Genomic DNA, 18,184 nt, shown 5'->3' on the forward strand with positions numbered 1-18,184 from the left:
CCAATTTTAGGTTTCCCACTGAACGTTACAGTTAACATTTCTTAAAATAGCCCCTTTTTATTTTAATAATTTTCATAACTTAATCTCTTGCCATCATAAAGTACTTTATTGTGCAATAAAGGTTCTTGATGAGTTGAAGTTATGACAGTCCACAAGAGGACGCCACACGACAGTAAAACACACACACACACACACACACACACACATATCTATCTATATATATATATATATATATATATATATATATATATCTATATATCTATATCTATATCTATATATATATATATATATATATATATATATATATATATATATATATATATATATATATATATGTATATGTATAGGGCCTAACCATTTATATAAACGAAAACAACATTTCATTTAATATACACCAGACTCCAGAGAATAAGAAACTGATTTCCAATGCAGAAAAAATAACTTATAACTACAGTTATAAGAGCTTGTATTTTAAAGGTTTTGCTTAAAAGTTTTTATCCAAATGATAAGAACTAAGATAGAATCTAACATTTATAGCTTAAAAGACAGAACAAAGGCATAAACACATGTCATCAATAACATGTTTATGTTACAATAATGTTCATTCAGAGGTGAGTTTATTAATAATATGGCTGAGAGTGTATTTTTGTAGATGAGGACACACTCATTTCATCTAATGGGCCTGCTGAGCTGGCTTGTCTCTTTGTCATCACGGTGTGGCTGCTCTCATCAGCAGAAATCCACACACACACATGCACATACAGACATTTTTACACACAACCAGAACTACATTTGACACACACACACACACACACACACTCACACAGAGCTTAACAGATAAACACGTCATACACATTCGACACACACACCTCCACCCAGGACAACAATGTGCTGACTGCAGTCTGTGTACGGCCATTGTTTTGCAAAGAGACCTGGGTCTTAGCATCAGAAGTCATTTCACGATCAATGCTAACACTGGTCTATCTATACACTGACATAAAAAATATATATATTTGGAGTACGTTTAAAAAAAAACACACAGTTTTAGTCAGTCTACTTCAGAATTTCACATTCATTCAATTCCATTCCTTTGCAATTATTTGTGAAATTAACTACCAATCAAGTGAAAATTGTTTCAAAGTAAATCCTCCACCTATTTGCTTTCTGTTTATGAGCATCTTTCAATGTAAATGTCCTATGGTACATAGTTTTTCTAATAAACCCATGTATTGTTCCTGAATTGGATTTTTGAAGTTGCAATTGAACACAGTAGTTTTAAGACATTTAAAATGCTGTAATGTTAAAATTTTCTGCATTAGAGCTCAACCAGTTTCTGCTTCATTGACTTGGAAAACACACTGATTCACATTAGCAATCTTTTTCCATTTATAGACCAGATACTCATCCGCATTACTCATTGCATTAATCAGACATCGCCTCCGAAATCTGACTAAACTCCAGAAAACATGTAAGCAGCAGCTTTAAGTTTGCGTTCACATGTGAGACTAAAAACTGGAAATAAAAATATTTATAATTGTTTGTCATTGCATCTCAGGCGTCATCAAATTAAACATTTGTATTATGTGAAAATCACATATGTGACCCTGGACCACAAAACCAGTCATTAGGGTCAATTTTTCTGGATAAATAAGCTTTCCATTGATTTATGGTTTGTTAGGATAGGACAATATTTGGCAACTATTTGAAAATCTGGAATCTGAGGGTGCAAAATTAAAATCTAAATATTGAGAAAATCAACTTTAAAGTTGTCCAAATGAAGTTAGCAATGCATATTACTAATCAAAAATTTAGTTTGAATATGTTTACAGTACGAAATTTACAAAATATCTTCATGGAACATGATCTTTACTTAATATCCTAGTGATTTTTGTCATAAAAGAAAAATCTTTAATTTTGCCCCATACAATGTATTTTGGCTATATCTACAAATATTCCCCAACAACCTAAGACTGGTTTTGTGGTCCAGTGTCACCTAAAATATATTTCAGTGCAATATGGATTATAATTTCTTTCCTTATAAAGTCTGTAAAAAAAAAACAAATACTGTCGCAAAGACATCTTCAATTTAAAATTTGATAGGCCTGAAATGAAAATCTCAAGTTATAGTATATAACCTTTTATATGATGCACATAAATTGACCTAAAATCAGATATTAGAATGCATTGCTACCTTTCTAGTGTAAAAGTTAGGTAGTGGAACATGACCGCTCAATGGCCGCTCATTGGTGGAGATCAGTTCATTGTAAAGAGCGTGCAGAGGAAAGAAAGGACTACAGTTGAGGTCAGAAACAAAAGGCATCCAAAGCAAAATGCTGACAGCAGCCAGGGTCTGTGAATCAGGGAGCCCCATTGAAGCGGCGTCTGTATAAATAGCCCCACAGATGCCTGAGCAGGAGACCGCGTGGTGGATTCCCCTCAACGCAAACAGCTCATTCTGTTGGGTAAGTCTGGTAAACCCTGCACCTCTGCCAACTTTAAACCAGATATAACAAGCATTAAAATACAGAATGATAAATCAAACAACGATCCACTGATACAATCAGACATGCTAATTATAAGCATGGAAGAAGAGATAATTATGATTTGAGCAAGACTGTTTTCATTTGCAGACCTGATGAGCATTAGACAGTGATATAAGCCTCTCTGTTTAATTTATCCAACAATTGTTCAGGCTTGTCGCACAAAGAATGTTATGGAAAAAAAAAATCACTGTTTTTTTTTCACAGTAGGACAAGAAAGTGAAAGTAGAAATTTATGAAAATTGTTCATAATGTATGTCATTTTTAGGATGTTATACAGTGACGAGCTCTTCTGATGATGTCTGATTCCTTGCATGCAGGTCAGTCAGCGCTGAGATATCTGAAACAATGGCTCTGACAAACCCTATGTCAATGCCCATGGGACCATGGAAGGTACAGTCATTTTTAAATTTTATTTTTTAATTAATAAAAAAAAATATTGTCCCTTATGTTCACCAATACTACATTTATTTGATAAAAAATGCTGTAAAAAACTATAATAGTGTGAAAGATTATTACAATTTAAAACAACTGTTTTCTATTTGAATATATTTCAAACTGTAATTTATTCCTGTGATATCAATGCTGAATTTCCAGCAGTCAACACTGCCATTAATAAATAATCTCACTTTCCACAAAAATATTAAAGAGCAAAAACTGTTTTCAGCATTGTTTTCAGCAATTATCAAAATAATTATTAATATTTGAGCATCTATAATAATTGAGCACCAAATTAGAATATTAGAATGATTTCTGAAGGATCATGTGACACTGCTAAAAATTCAGCTTTGATATCACAAGTATAAATTATGTTAAATAATTTAAAACTATTTGGAACAAACTAAATTGGTATTTCATTAAATCATTATTAAAACGTAAATAACAGGTAAATTTGTCCCTCACACTTTTATTTTGGGGAAATGTGTTCACATAGAGGTTTTCAAGGGTTTTTCAAGTTATATCCAGGTAATTAATGAAGTATATGAATAATGCAGTGCTACTTGACATTGCATTTATTACAGTATATAATCTATTCAGCCTTATTCTGTGATAAAAATGACTAAAAAAAAAGTATAGTAGTAACACAACACAAATCCTAAAATTGTCATTAGGAAAATGTAAAAAAAAAAAAAAAATGAAAATATTATACAATATAAATGATTGATAATTGTCCTTCAGTGTATTTGATTTCTTTGCCAATTAAAATAAATAAGAAGAAAAATAAAACTTGCCAATAAAAAAAAGTATTACTACATTTCTGTCCCCATTACTTCTGAAAAGATGGCTACGCTCCTGGATATTTGTGTATATTTACACATTTCTTCATTTTTCAGATTACTGTCTATGATCAGGAGCATTTCCAGGGCAGGCGTTGTGAATTCACCGCTTGCTGCCAGAACATCATGGAGTACGGGATGGAGACCGTCCGCTCCCTGAAGGTGGAGTGTGGCGTGTGAGTAAAAGCAAGCATCATTGATTACCTGAGTAAATCTCTCTTCCTCTTTCCAGCCCCATCTCCTAATCGTTTCTTCTGACTCTAGCTGGGTAGGTTTTGAGCACTCCACCTTCAATGGCCAGCAGTTCATCCTGGAGAAGGGAGATTACCCTTGCTGGGAGGCCTGGAGTGGCAGCAATGCCTATCGCATTGAGAGGTTGATGTCCTTCCGCCCCATCTATTCTGCTGTGAGTGAGACACAAAATACACCCACCAACAGACTCTCTGATCGACACTTTTCTCAACACATTTACTTTTTTGTCATAGTTGTACTGTAGATACATGGCATTAAACTGAATTGAGAATAAACTGAATTTGAATTGAGCTATAGTAAATAAATAACTAAAATATTTGTTTAAAAATAAATAAATAATAAAATATAAATATAATTTATATAAAATATTAATAATCAATGTCTGAAAAACGACCTTTATTTATTTATATATTTGCATAATTTACATTAAAATGCTATCATACACAAAGGTGTATAATAAGAAATACTACAAAAATAAGTCCAAAATATTTGATAAAAAGCTATAAATAATCATATATATATATATATATATATATATATATATATATATATATATATATATAATCTTATTTATTTATTATCATTTACATTTGTTATTATACACACAAAGGGTAATGACAACATTAGAAATATTAATCTAAAATATTTATTAAAAAAGCACTAAATAAATAAAAATATTTAGTAAATGTATCTTTTTTATATGATTTAAGATTTATATGATTATTTAAGAGATAGAAAGGTAAAATTTATAGAAGATATAAAACATAGATTTTTATGGTCAATTTATGATCGATTTAAAATTTTATTTTCATGGTAATTTTATGGCTCATTTCCTAGAATGCAGGATCTTGTCCATTTTGTTGTGTTTGACTAATTCAAAATGAATTTGTGTGACTGTTACACTGCAGTAAATTCAATTTACATTTGCAATTTCATCCGTTCCAATTCAACATCCTGTGAGACAGCGTCAGTTTAATTAAAGGTAATCGTTTCCTTGAATCAGAATTTTGCTCAACAGAGCATTCAACAAGTTGTATATCTTTCTTTCTCCATTCTGAAACAGGTGCACAGTGATTGCCGTATGACACTTTTCGAGTGTGATAACATGACTGGAAGGCAGTGGGAGGTGTGCAATGACTACCCCTCCCTGCAGGCTATGGGATGGTGCAGCAACGAGGTCGGCTCCATCAAAGTCATGAGTGGAGCGTAAGTACGATTGCCCAGAATGGATTTTAATCACCTGATCGGTTTTTTAGCGTTAAACATGGCTTTACCTGTATCTGAAAAAAGGCTGGCATCACTTTATTCATCACTGCATTCATCAACGTTTGAGATATCAAATGCTCCACTTGGCCTCCATTATAACATCTCGTCTTTATTTCTCTAGCTGGGTATGCTACCAGTATCCTGGTTATCGTGGCTACCAGTACATTATGGAGTGTGACTGCCATGGAGGCGAGTACAGGCACTACAGGGAGTACGGTTGCCATGCTCAGACCCCTCAGATCCAGTCTATCCGTAGGATCCAGCAATGAGAGGAACCAGCCGTGTCCTTCCTCCCTTCCCTCCCTTCTCCCTCCTTCTGAGCCCTTCAAACTTCCACTTCCTCCCTCCTTCCGCTCCCAGCCATGCGAGATGGTTTGTTGATCCAGACGGCAGGCTGGTATACTGGTGCTACACTAATTTAACAAGTTCACAGCATGTTTTTATCAACTACACGAGGAAAGAAAGACAAACTATTGACGGCAGGAACGATGAGAAAAAAAAAGCAGAAGAAAAAGTCCAGCTGAACGGACGTGGTGCGGTGAGAAGCGGGAGTATTGCTCTTCTTTCATCATGACTTGATCATCATGATCATAGCTAATGCGGTTTTCATTGTCAGCTTCTGTATCCTATTTGATGAATAAAGAACATGAGCCTAACATCTCAAGACACATAAAAAATACAGAATAATTGATATCAGCTGACTGTGGTGTGTGGATCTTTCCTGGCCTTCAGTGAACATTAGAACAAACATTGAACTCTCACATCTCATCAGTCATTTTCAGAAAATGTGAAATGAATTGTTTAACATTAAAATTTGAAATGAAAAGATGAAATGTCTCAGAATATATGTTAAAACATAACAAGGACAGCCTTTTGTACCGTTTCCACATGGCATCAGACGGGCCTCACTAAATGTACTTTCAGATGCTACTTTATCAACATCCTTTCAGATGCAACATTGCAAAATTACTGTAAATATGATCAATGGAAAAGATCCCATATACAAAAAAAGGATAGGAAAGACAGTTTTCATTTGTTGTTTCTATAAGCATCCCCCATGTGTATTTTTTGTAGGAAAAATATGTCTAAAAATTTCCATAATGCATTAATATAAGTGTGTGTATAAACATTCTCCAGATAATAATTTAATAATTATTTTTTTATTACAGTGTTCATATAAACAAGTTTAACAATGTACTCCTTACAGTACATTTACTTTTTTTTTTTTTTTTTACAACAATATAGTTGCCTTTATATTTTAGGGAGTGAGTCTTTGGGCTCATTTTACATTATAGCCTACATGTATATATATATATTTTAATTAATCTTGATGATCTTGATATACTATATATAACTTAATCTTGAAAATTGTACGGAAAATTGATAACCACCCCTTAACAAAGCAGTGGTTTAATCCAGGTTTTGGTTTGACCCACTGCAAATCAATTTTATACTAATTATACCAAGTGGAATCTATTAGTGTCCCTAATTTTGATTCAAAGCGTTTAACCTGCTCCTTGACAGACCAGTGAAGAACAATTCATGATGGCTCAACAAAAAGGCAACTAACGATAAAACAAAATATATATAAATATTTTAAATGTCACTACTGTTTGAAAGCTACTATCGTCACACACACATAATGAGTATTTTGTGGCTCATTTTAATAGTTCCGCTTCAGATACTCTGTTTGAGACGCCCCGGCAAAGTTTATGAAGAATCATACAAAGGATATTACAACTACGCTGACATGACCGATCGTCTTCATCGGTTTTCTCAAAAATACGCGCATATTTGCAGCCTTTCGAGCATCGGAAAGTCTGTCGAGGGAAGGGAGCTTTGGGTCACGAGAATAACAACGAGTCCGACTGCGGACATACCGGGCAAACCGAGGTTCAAGTATGTGGGTAACATCCACGGGGACGAAGCTTTATCAAGGCAGCTGCTAGTGTATCTGATCGAGTACCTGTTGACTCAGTTTGGCCGTGATGTGAGAGTAACCGAGCTGGTGAACCGGACTGACATCTATATAATGGCCAGCATGAATCCGGACGGCTTTGAGCGCGCGGTGGAGGGGGACTGCACCGGAAGAAGCGCGGACCGCGAGAACACCAAACATCACGACCTCGATAAGAGTTTCCCAGACCGGGATGAGTCCTTCAGTAAGACTTCAGAAGACATACCGGAGGTCACAGCTGTCATGCAATGGATTCTTGAGAAAAAGTATGTTTTTGTGTGTGTATCTCTCTCTCTCTCTCTCTCTCTCTCTCTCTCTCTCTCTCTCTCTCTCTCTCTCTCTCTCTCTCTCTCTCTCTCTCTCTCTCTCTCTCTGAAATGTTTTTTTTTTGTCACACTGACTTTGCTTTAACAAATAAAAATAATTTATGAAATATTTTATTCTACATTTTAAGCCACGTTGACATATTCATGTTTTTCAGTTTTAATAAAAATAAATGTATGAGGTCTATATGATGTTAAAAGAAATTGCCTTGGCAACTAACTAAAATAATATTGTTGAAGCACTAAATTTACTAACTGGGAATTCATACAAACTAATCGGAAAAGGATTAAATCTACCTAAACAGTAATAAATAAACAAATAATGAATGATAAAAACACACAAAATTGGTTTAATATCTAACTAAAATTAAGATGAAAATATAAAATTAAAAGCTCTTTCAAAATCTTAAAACCTTTTAATATCAAGTATTTAGAACTGCATTACAAACACTGTATGCACTCCAAAATATCAAAATTGATATAAATTATTTTAGAAACCATTGATCCAGACACAAAATGAGCATAACTTTATATTGGAGTTAACTGCTTTTTTGTTTTGTTTTTTTGTTTTTTAATGGAGAAATTGACTATGTAACCTTTTATACTATATTATTCAGTTGTATAATGTTCTGATTTGAGATTTTCACAAGTCAACTTTTCTCAAGAAGTGTTCCCTGCCATGCTTGTTTTCTCTGTGTCGTCTTTTCAAGGTTTGTCTTATCTGGCAGTCTACGTGGGGGCTCCATGAAGGCCACCTACCCCTTCAATGATGACCGTTCCAATGCAGCCTCAGGGCTGACAACAGATGATGCTCTGTTTCGCCATTTAACACACACCTACACCGAGAACCACCCCATAATGAAGATGAACAATCCTGACTGTCCTGATGATCCAAACAACAGCTTTGGACATGGTATCACAAACGGTTTGATATTAAAAACACTTCTTGTACTCCATTGGAAATCCACTGAGCTGTGATTTGGTTTCCTGTGTGTGCACAGGGGGGATGCAGAACTACAACTACTTCAAAGGGAACTGTTTTGAAGTCACTTTTGGATTGAACTGCTGCAAGTATCCACCAGCTTCTCAGCTTTCCATAGAGTGGACCAAAAACAAGGAGGCCCTTCTTGCCTACATCCATCAAGTGAGTTAACTTGAATGTTTTCTGTAGTCCCATGAATGGTCTAACAAACCTAATTTCCTTTCTGTTTTAGGCTCATATCGGTGTGCGAGGTTTCGTAATGACCAGCTCAGGCTTTGGTCTCCCAAATGCAACAATCGCAGTTTCTGGAACGGATCACAACATCACAACCTGGATATTTGGTGATTATTATCGCCTGCTGCTGCCTGGAAGATATGAAATCACCGCTTGCTCACCTGGGTGATTATTAGTAGATGCATAAATAATAATGACATGAAATGGGTCCAGATTAATGGAATTTTTCATGTTTCCTTCAGATATTTTTCAAGTACTGTCAAGAATGTGCCCGTGATTGAAGGCAAAGCCACACTTTTAAACTTCACTCTTGAGAAGCCTGCAGAGGAGATGTTATTGCTAGATCAACCAATAACCAATGACCATCTGAGCACACCTGGGCCTCCCATCTCAAAGTCTCTAATCCATACTTTGGATTTCCAACATCATAGTTATGATGAAATGGAGGTGTTCTTGCAACTGCTTAGTGTTGTCTTTCCTTCCATCACTTACCTGAAATCTGCTGGACGATCAGTGCAGGGCAGGAATCTTTATGTGATGGAGATATCCACCAATCCTGGTGTTGATCAGCAAGGTGCAATTGTGTATGGTCACATACATTTACACACACTTTTTATACATGTATATAAAGTTTGGACACACCTTCTCATTCAAAGAGTTTTCTTTATTTTCATGACTTTGAAAATTGTAGATTCACACTGAAGGCATCAAAACTATGAATTAACACACGTGGAATTATATATGGAATTATATACATAACAAAAAAGTGTGAAACAACTGAATATGTCATATTCTAGGTTCTTCAAAGTAGCCACCTTTTGTTTTGATTACTGCTTTGCACACTCTTGGCATTCTCTTGATGAGCTTCAAGAGGTAGTCACCTGAAATGGTCTTCCAACAGTCTTGAAGGAGTTCCCCGAGAGATGCTTAGCGTTTGTTGGCCCTTTTGCCTTCTGTCTGCGGTCCAGCTCACCCCTAAACCATCTCGATTGGGTTCAGGTCCAGTGACTGTGGAGGCCAGCTCATCTGGTGCAGCACCCCATCACTCTCCTTCTTGGTCAAATAGACATTGATGCCTTCAGTGTGACTCTACAATTTTCATAGTCATGAAAATAAAGAAAACTCTTTGAATCAGAAGGTGTGTCCAAACTTTTGGTCTGTACTGTGTGTGTGTGTGTATACATATGTTTCTAGTGATTACCTCTTTACTTCAACCAGGCAAACCAGAGGTCATGTTTTTGGGTAACCTGCATGGAAATGAGTTTATTGGTCGTGCGATTCTCCTAAACCTGGTTGAGTACTTGTGCCGCAGTTATGGTGAAGATCCACTGGTCACACGTCTGGTCAAAAGCACAATAATTCACATCATGCCTTCCATGAACCCAGACGGGTATGAATTAGCGCTAAAAGGTACAAGCAGATACTGTATATTGGTGAGTAGTTTCATCCTTGTCTTCTGTATTTACCCTCATTTTCTTCCCGTAGTTTTCAAGAAACGGGTCTCAGGAGACCTTAGCAATATTGGACATGATAACAGTCACCAAGTTGACCTGAATGCAAATTTTCCTAAAGAGTCAAGATCGGCAAATACTGTTCAAGCAGAAACTGAAGCAGTGATAAACTGGATCAAGGCCCATTTCTTTGTGCTGACTGCAAGTATACGTGGAGGTACAGAAAGTGGTTTGTATTTGTCTTATGATGTTCATCTGTTTTTTTTTTTTTTAAATAAAACTGAACTGCTACTGTTATTCTCTAGGGTTCAGGGGAGTTGTGTACCCGAGTTCCCTTGACTCCGTTGATGAGGACATGTTTAAATCAGTTGCAGAAACCTATCATGTGGTACGCATATTGTATGTGCTGTGTATACATCATGAATTGTGTAACATCTGTGACATTTTAACTGACTAAATCATCTGCAGAAAACGTGTAGAATCTAGATCATTGTTTTCTTTAATGCTTGCATCACAAGCCTTTCTCAAATTGTTCAGTACTGTTGTCACTTCATTCCAGAAATCTCAGGCTTTTCAAGAGCCTCAGGCCTGTGATGTGCCAAGAACCAGAGAGAGAAAAGGCACCAAGCACCATCGTCCAGTAGCCACCGGTCAGACTAAAGCATGATCAGATTTAAGTGAAAATTAGATCAGAACTTGCCTTATTTACAATTTAAACTTCTGGGGTCAGTAAGATTATTATTGGTAGAAGTAGTAGTTGTTATCGAAAGAAAATCACTTATGCTAACCAAGGCTGCATATATTTGTTAAATACAGTAAAATAGTAATATTGTGAAATTACAATTTTAAAACAACTGTTGCCCTTTTTGTTATACTCATAAATGTAATTTATACCTGTGATGGCTAAGCTTAATTTTCATCAGCCATTACTCAAGTCCTCAGTCACATCATAGAAATATGTTGATTTTGGTGCTCAAGAAACTTTTATTTTTATTTTTATTATCATCTATGTTGAATGGTTGTGCTGTTTAATATTTTTGTGGAAACCATGATAGGCTTTTTTTTTTAGTATTCTTCAAATGGAAAGTTCAAAAGGACAACATTTTTTGGAAATTGATCTTTTGTAACCTTATGAATCTCTTTAATGTCACTTTGGACACTTTGCTGGATAAAAATTTGTTAGTTTCTTTAAAAATCTTTTTGAGGGATTTTTATTTATTTTTATTACTAGATTTGTTTGTCTTGTTTATTCGTTAGTACATATTTCTAGAGTATACTGCTTCACATGAAAATCGACACTGTTTTTTCATGATGTAGGAACTGATATGCTGACTTGGGCATATCACAGCACAGACACTTTAGCCGTTGACATCGGTCTGAGCTGTGAACTGCTTCCACCAGAGAAGTTGCTCTCCGAATACTGGGAGAAGAATCACGGAGCGCTTTTGCACTTTATACAACAGGTGGTTTATTTTGGATCATGACCAAGACATTAGTCTTTTTGGGTGAGCTATTCCAATTAAACCTTTGCATGGTTTGTGTGATGTATGCATGTCAGGTTCATTTTTTTGTAAGTGGTGTGGTCACTGATGGTCAGTCCGGCAAAGGCATTGCTAATGCCACAGTCATGGTGGAAGGCTCAGGCCATCATGTCCACACCAGCAGCACGGGTCAGTACTGGAGACCTCTGGCTCCTGGTTCTTACCAGATCACTGCATCCACTTCAGGGTAAGGCCTCGCAAGAAATGGACAAACTAACAGAATGCCATTTGTAAAATGGGTCCGCCATTACATTTCCTGTGATCGATCCACAGTTATACTCCAGTGTCGGTATCTGTCCATGTGTTGAAGACTCGGGTGGAGCCAGTGGACTTCAAGCTGAACAGAGATACATTGCAGCCATTTGTAGAGGAAGGAGAACAGAAGGACTTTGGGAAACTGGTGGAATGGCTTTTAGCTCCTGGTGAGTTGGATCAGTTGGTCCGCAGCCTTATCCCTGCTCAGACCTTGCAGTACCGAACCTACAAGGAACGCTCAGAGTTCCTGCGTGGATTGACCGTCAACTTCCCTCACATCACACGGCTATACAGGCATGTAATCCTGAAAATATCTCTATCCATTGATTAGTGCTGCTTGCTAAGGATCAAAGATTTGAGATGTTTTGACTTAAGTAACTATCTAAAACCTCTAGTTCAAACATCTTAATGTACGTAGATCATGGGTATTTATTGGCTTGTTAAGTTGGAAAGTAAATGATGATCTGAATCTTCAATTGTTGTTGTTTGTCCCCCCCCCCCCTCCTCATTCTTCCTGGGGTCAGTTTGGGTCAAAGCACTGAGTTTAGAACTATCTGGGCTCTTGAGATTGCTGGCAAATTGAAGTTCCCTCAACCTGCTGAACCCAAGATCCGTTTTCTGGCTGGAGTCCATGGTAATGCGGCAGTAGGTCCAGAGTTGCTGCTCGAATTTGCTTCTTTTCTCTGCCTCAACTACGGCAGGAACCCCACCATCACCAAGGCAAGCTTTACAAAAACTCTCAATAAACCCAAACAGAAAGCACATAAAAAACTGGCCTATCATTTTACATTCTGATATTACTCTCCTCTCACTGTGAAGGATATGTGCTATGCTGCCTACATCTGGTGGGCCTGGAGTGCATTTGTCATCCTGTTTAAATGGCCAGCTCACTGGGATTAGAGATCCTAGTTTGTGTATCTGTCATTAATACAGTTTTTGTTTCTTTCTTCTTAGCTGATTGACAGGAGCAGAATACTGATTCTCCCGTGTGTGAACCCTGATGGTAGAGAGAAGGCACAAGAGGGATTGTGCTCATCCAGTGTGGGGTACAACAACGCTCATGGCACAGACCTGGACACGGATTTCTTTTATGGTTTGTCAACACACTGCAATGAAATCATGTGATTGAACACTTCAATGCTCTGGTAGGAGTAAACATAAAGTTTGTATTTATACTTAGGAAACGCATCCGCACAGCCAGAGACGCGTGCAGTGATGGATTTGATTTCTGGGGGGACTTTCTCTCTCTCAATAGTGCTAGAGGGAGGCTTTCTTCTGGCTACGTACCCCTATGACAGACCTAATCAGCATGGTAACCAACAGCATTATATATATATATATATATATATCTATATCTCTCATTAATATTACCCATTCTTTTATTTAATTATTTATTTTTGCGGGGGGGTCTAACTTTAAGTATTAAACTCCTGCATGATCCTGCATAGTTTGTGCTTGAGTGATTGGTCTTCTTTTCATCTGGCCAGTGGAAAAAATGTGACATGGCACTTTTGACGGCTCATTTTGGCAACTGTTGTGGTCATATTTACTGTTGTTTGGTGACTTTTCGTAGATGGAATCCAGCCATTTCAATAGGAATCCACACGAATGGGAATTTGGAGTGAGGGCAAAAGATTTGTCCACATAGATTTGGCAACCGGTTCAGTTTAATGATATGGCTTTGCTGCACTGGCAAATGTAAAGCTGCTTGCTTCAAATGTGACCTCTGTGTGAGCTAAATTGGCAGTGGACCATTATGTCTGCAAAAAGTTTGCCCAAATTTGCCAAAATGACCGCACATTTTGACTTTTCATATTAAGGGGTGGTCACGCTACACTTTTTGTTCTGTTGACTTCTGTTCATAAGCATGTTAATGCTGAACCTGTGAATTTGTAACCTTTGACCAATATATCACCTCGTAGCTGAATTAAAAGAACACTAATTTAAAGGAGTCATATGATGCAATTTCAAGTTTTCTGTCTCTTTGGAGTGTTACAAGCTGTTCGTGAATGGATAAGATCCCTAAAGTTGCAAAGACTAAAGTCTTAAACCCAAAGACATATTTTTTTTATATATAAAAGTTAACATCCACATCGCGAAACTTAATTTGGCCTTCCAAAAGAGGACACAACTAGAAATCAGTGGTTTAGTTGCATTTACAACACTATTCCAGAATAGTTCAATGCAATGGGTATAAAGTCATTATTAATCCATAATTATATCCCCACTAGATGCAACAAATGCCTTGTTTGTAATGGGTTTAATTTGTCTCATGTTCTGATTTGTGCTACCCTGTCAGATTTTTCTACCTCCCATTAAAACAGATGGTAGCATAATTCGAAAGCAAAATCCCTGATTCTATGAAATCCCAGCCCTAAGCCTGCCCACACAGTAGGATAAATACAGTGATGGTAATATAAACTGATAGGTAGCATTATTTGTTAGAACACCAGGACGCGGAATCACAGTGTTAAGGTTACACACGCTTGAGGTATTCGGCTAATCACAACGCACTGGATAGCTGACCAATCAGGCACTTTCAGACCAATGAGCTTTGTAAAAATCTGTGCATTTCAGAAGGAAGGGCAAAGAGGATGTTTAGCATATGGAAAATGTTTTAGCATATGGAAAATGTTTATTTTTTTTTTTACTTTTTAAACCGCATAAACACAATTTCATTTCACCAAATATACAAAATAATGTTTGTTTGTTTTTTTCAACATCATATGACCCCTTTAAAACTGCAGGAGAGTGGAGTAGATTGTATGTTTGATTTGGTGTTTAAAAAGATGCTGCTGAGTGTAACCTCATTTCACAAATGATGCCGTGTTTTTCAGAAATTTCACATGCTCAAAGTCTAGTGTGATCGCAGCTTTTAAGCAAATCATAGAGGATTTTATTTGACTCCACAGCACAAAATGAGGAGACCTTACGATATTTGGCCTCCTTGTATGCCAGCAGTCATCCTTTAATGCACTTGGGCAAACAGAAGTGTACTAAAAAGTCAGGTATTTTTGAAAGACTTTCAGATTCAAAGATTAAAGAAAAACTACTGCTATAATTAAATATAATCTTGGAATCATCATCTCATTCTTTGTGATTTGGCTAAAACTCAACAGCAGGAATGCCAGGAGGTGTCCTTCAGGGTGCGGATTTCAGATCTCACACTGGCAGCATGAAGGTACAGATGTTTTGGATCTCCTCCAGTGTAACTTCAAATCGAACCTTTCTGCATATTCCAATTTATGTCTTAAAGAGCAACATTTGTATTTTCTTTCAGGACTTTAGTTTGAACGTGGGCCATTGCCCTGAAATCACGGTGTACACTGGCTGTTGTACGTTCCCATCAGAAGCTCAGCTCTTCTCGCTGTGGATGGAGAACAGACTGCCTCTTTTCCGCATGCTGATAGAGGTGGACACGTTTTGAACTACCTTTTCCATCTTCTCAGAATAACCATATTTCCAGACAACTTAAACTCATTTGAATTCAAGTTTAACTCCTGGTGAATGAATGAAGGTTCACAGAGGGCTGAGTGGAGTTGTGAGGGACAGTAAAGGCCGTCCGGTGTCGGATGCTGTTGTTGTGGTGAACGGCTCTATGAATGTTCATGCAGACAGTCAGGGTCACTTCAACACTCTCCTGGCTCCAGGCACACATCAGCTGCTGGTTCAGGCCCATGGATATCGCCAAGAGCTCCAGCAGGCAGGTTCTAGTTTACTCACCGCTGTTATCAGGGCTGATGTTGGAATAATAAAACTGTAAGGTAAATTAATGCAATACCATTCAAAAGTTTGTCAGCTGATTTCATATGCATATTTTAATATATTTTATTGTTATTATTTTACAATAATATTTTGAGCACTTTAAAACGTTTTAAAAAGCTTACCAATCCCAAACCTTTGAACGGTAATGTACATAATAAAAGCCCTTTAAGGAAGTCGTGGCCTAATGGTTAGAGGGTTGAACTCCCAATCGAAGGGTTGTGAGTTCTAGTCTCGGGCCGGCAGGAATTGTGGGTGGGGGTAGTGCATGAACAGCTCTCTCTCCACCTTCAATACCACGACTGAGGTGCCCTTGAGCAAGGCATTGAATCCGCAACTGCTCCCCGGGCGCCGCAGCATAAATGGCTGCCCACTGCTCCGGGTGTGTGTTCACAGTGTGTGTGTGTTCACTGCTCTGTGTGTGTGCACTTCGGATGGGTTAAATGCAGAGCACAAATTCTGAGTATGGGTCACCATACTTGGCTAAATGTCACGTCACTTTTTTCACTTTTACTTCATCAGGCTGAGCTGATCACTCTGCTTCTGTCCAGCAGGTGGTGAAATTACACTCCTTCTACTAATGTTCTTGTCCTCTCTGTGGTTTTAGGTGCACATATTCTCAGATAGAGTGACTGGGCCCATTGTGATCGACTTTACAGCAGACCGGGCTCGCCTCAATCAGGCTGTGTTTGTCATTACAACAGGTATTAAAACTCCTTTTTTCTTTTCTTTTTTTTTTCAGTGGTCAAAAGATCTTAGAATTTACTAAATTAGATCATTTTCACAGGCTGTGATGCATTTCTATAGTAACTAATGTCAATCAAAATTTTTATTTTAATGTACATTTGTGTTTTCCTAAACTGACATTAAATTATATAAACCTAGTTAATACTGTTTCTAATACAATTTTTTTTTTCTTCATCTTTTAGAAAGTCAAAGCAGCCTTATAGCAAATGAAGGCAATGAAAATACAAAATATTTGTTATAGTTTCCGTTCATCACTGTAGACTTCTGCTTCTCAGAAAAGCGTGAAATGTGATAAGAGTCCATTAAATACCAAATATGTTCTAATTTACATTCAAGTATCCATATTAAACCTCATCTTTAAATCTTTGTAAAAAAAATACATTGTGGTTTAAATTATGATTATTTCAATAATTGTTTCTTGTCAATAGTAAAACGAGTTGATGACCTGTATTATTAATAAACTGCCCTGAAATTCTTTATCCTCGTCTAGCCTCTCTGATGAGCATCTTGATCTGCGCTCTCCTCATCTGGCACCTTCGCTCTGCCATGTTCAGCCGCCTACAAGACGGGCTTCGTTGGTTGCATCAAAAAAGGGATGTCCTCCGAATGGAAGCAATCGCTTCAGAGAAGTCACCCTTGCAACAGGAGTTTCCAGATGAGAGCGAGGATGAAGAGGACCCTTTCCTTGTGGAGGGGCACTGAATGTACGGTCACTGTGTTCAAGAATAAAATGTCATTGTCTTTATTCACAGTACGTCAAATAACTTTGTGAACAACAGATGCAGCTCTCTTAATGTGTAATAAAAGGTGTGTTTTGTAAGATTTGTTCTCCTTAACCTCACATGCATTAACCAAGAAGGTATATATTTAGCTTATTTGCCAAGATTGTTGCTAGTGGTGGATGCACAGCTAGTTCAGGTTCAAATGTGTAGTGCATTGGATGAACAGCGGGTGGCAGTAAAGCACTTAGACATTTGACCAAAAAATTAAAGAATGGGGTGAGGAATAATGTTATCTAATAGCTGAGCAAAGTATTATTGTTATCCATAGAGTAGAGCACTTAGCACTTAAGGGGTGCTATTACTTTTGTAAGTGACCAGACATAAGAAATTTTGTCCGGCTCATGTTGTGTAAAAAGGTTTTTGCCTGTCTGGTGAATGTTAGAGACTTAATTCAGGTTTTTTTTTTTTTTTTTTTTGCAAACACCATAGCAACATATTAAACTGATAACCTGGGCAGCATTCATATTGGTAATCCACACGAATGCATTAACTTCTTTACTTTAATTACTTTCCCCTGAAAAGTAAGGTAAGGGTTACTCATATTTTTCTATAATTTAATTAGTTCTGATGTAATTAAAATACTGTATAGACTACAAAACAATTCTATATTAAAAATGTAAAATCTGATGTTAAAATTAAAAATTTTAATGTGTCCTTTTTTCTGTCAAAGAGAGACTGGGACTCAGTTGCGAGTGCTCAAAAAAGGTCAGTTTATTAGATAGGCTTTAAAGAGCCACACAGATGGGAAATCAAAAATTACCTGTATTACAGTGTATGATGTAGCTGTCGATCAGCGTAAACAATGTGCAAAGTAA

At 36.9% G+C, this 18,184-nt stretch overlaps 2 protein-coding genes across 2 annotated transcripts; both read left to right on the plus strand.

Annotated features, from left to right (window-relative positions):
* Nucleotides 1–2,350: 2,350 nt before the first annotated feature.
* LOC113070074 (beta-crystallin A1-like) lies at nt 2,351–6,163 on the plus strand. The gene is made up of 6 exons (XM_026243239.1): nt 2,351–2,462; nt 2,861–2,933; nt 3,875–3,993; nt 4,082–4,223; nt 5,133–5,275; nt 5,457–6,163. Exons 2-6 carry the CDS (start codon nt 2,889–2,891, stop codon nt 5,602–5,604), a joined length of 597 nt encoding a protein of 198 aa, XP_026099024.1. The 5' UTR covers nt 2,351–2,462; nt 2,861–2,888; the 3' UTR covers nt 5,605–6,163.
* Nucleotides 6,164–6,828: 665 nt separating this feature from the next.
* LOC113070073 (carboxypeptidase D-like) lies at nt 6,829–17,409 on the plus strand. The gene is made up of 21 exons (XM_026243238.1): nt 6,829–7,558; nt 8,326–8,528; nt 8,617–8,759; nt 8,830–8,996; nt 9,074–9,405; nt 10,050–10,241; nt 10,317–10,499; nt 10,588–10,670; nt 10,842–10,932; nt 11,600–11,745; nt 11,841–12,010; nt 12,097–12,372; nt 12,603–12,798; nt 13,033–13,171; nt 13,259–13,390; nt 14,991–15,086; nt 15,198–15,259; nt 15,359–15,490; nt 15,596–15,781; nt 16,448–16,544; nt 17,078–17,409. Exons 1-21 carry the CDS (start codon nt 6,936–6,938, stop codon nt 17,287–17,289), a joined length of 3,861 nt encoding a protein of 1,286 aa, XP_026099023.1. The 5' UTR covers nt 6,829–6,935; the 3' UTR covers nt 17,290–17,409.
* The last annotated feature ends 775 nt before the right edge of the window (nt 17,410–18,184 follow it).

Source organism: Carassius auratus, unplaced genomic scaffold, assembly GCF_003368295.1.
Source record: "Carassius auratus strain Wakin unplaced genomic scaffold, ASM336829v1 scaf_tig00002951, whole genome shotgun sequence".
Lineage (NCBI taxonomy): Eukaryota > Metazoa > Chordata > Actinopteri > Cypriniformes > Cyprinidae > Carassius > Carassius auratus.

What these genes read in the sequence shown, in the direction of transcription:
- LOC113070073 (XM_026243238.1), top strand. Translation starts at nt 6,936, where the DNA reads ATGTCACTACTGTTTGAAAGCTACTATCGTCACACACACATAATGAGT. An exon ending in ATCACTGCATCCACTTCAGG is followed by an intron (nt 12,011 to 12,096) that starts GTAAGGCCTCGC and finishes ATCGATCCACAG; the next exon opens with TTATACTCCAGTGTCGGTAT. An exon ending in GAAGTGTACTAAAAAGTCAG is followed by an intron (nt 15,087 to 15,197) that starts GTATTTTTGAAA and finishes AAAACTCAACAG; the next exon opens with CAGGAATGCCAGGAGGTGTC.
- LOC113070074 (XM_026243239.1), top strand. Translation starts at nt 2,889, where the DNA reads ATGGCTCTGACAAACCCTATGTCAATGCCCATGGGACCATGGAAG. An exon ending in TCCGCCCCATCTATTCTGCT is followed by an intron (nt 4,224 to 5,132) that starts GTGAGTGAGACA and finishes ATTCTGAAACAG; the next exon opens with GTGCACAGTGATTGCCGTAT. An exon ending in ATCAAAGTCATGAGTGGAGC is followed by an intron (nt 5,276 to 5,456) that starts GTAAGTACGATT and finishes TTATTTCTCTAG; the next exon opens with CTGGGTATGCTACCAGTATC.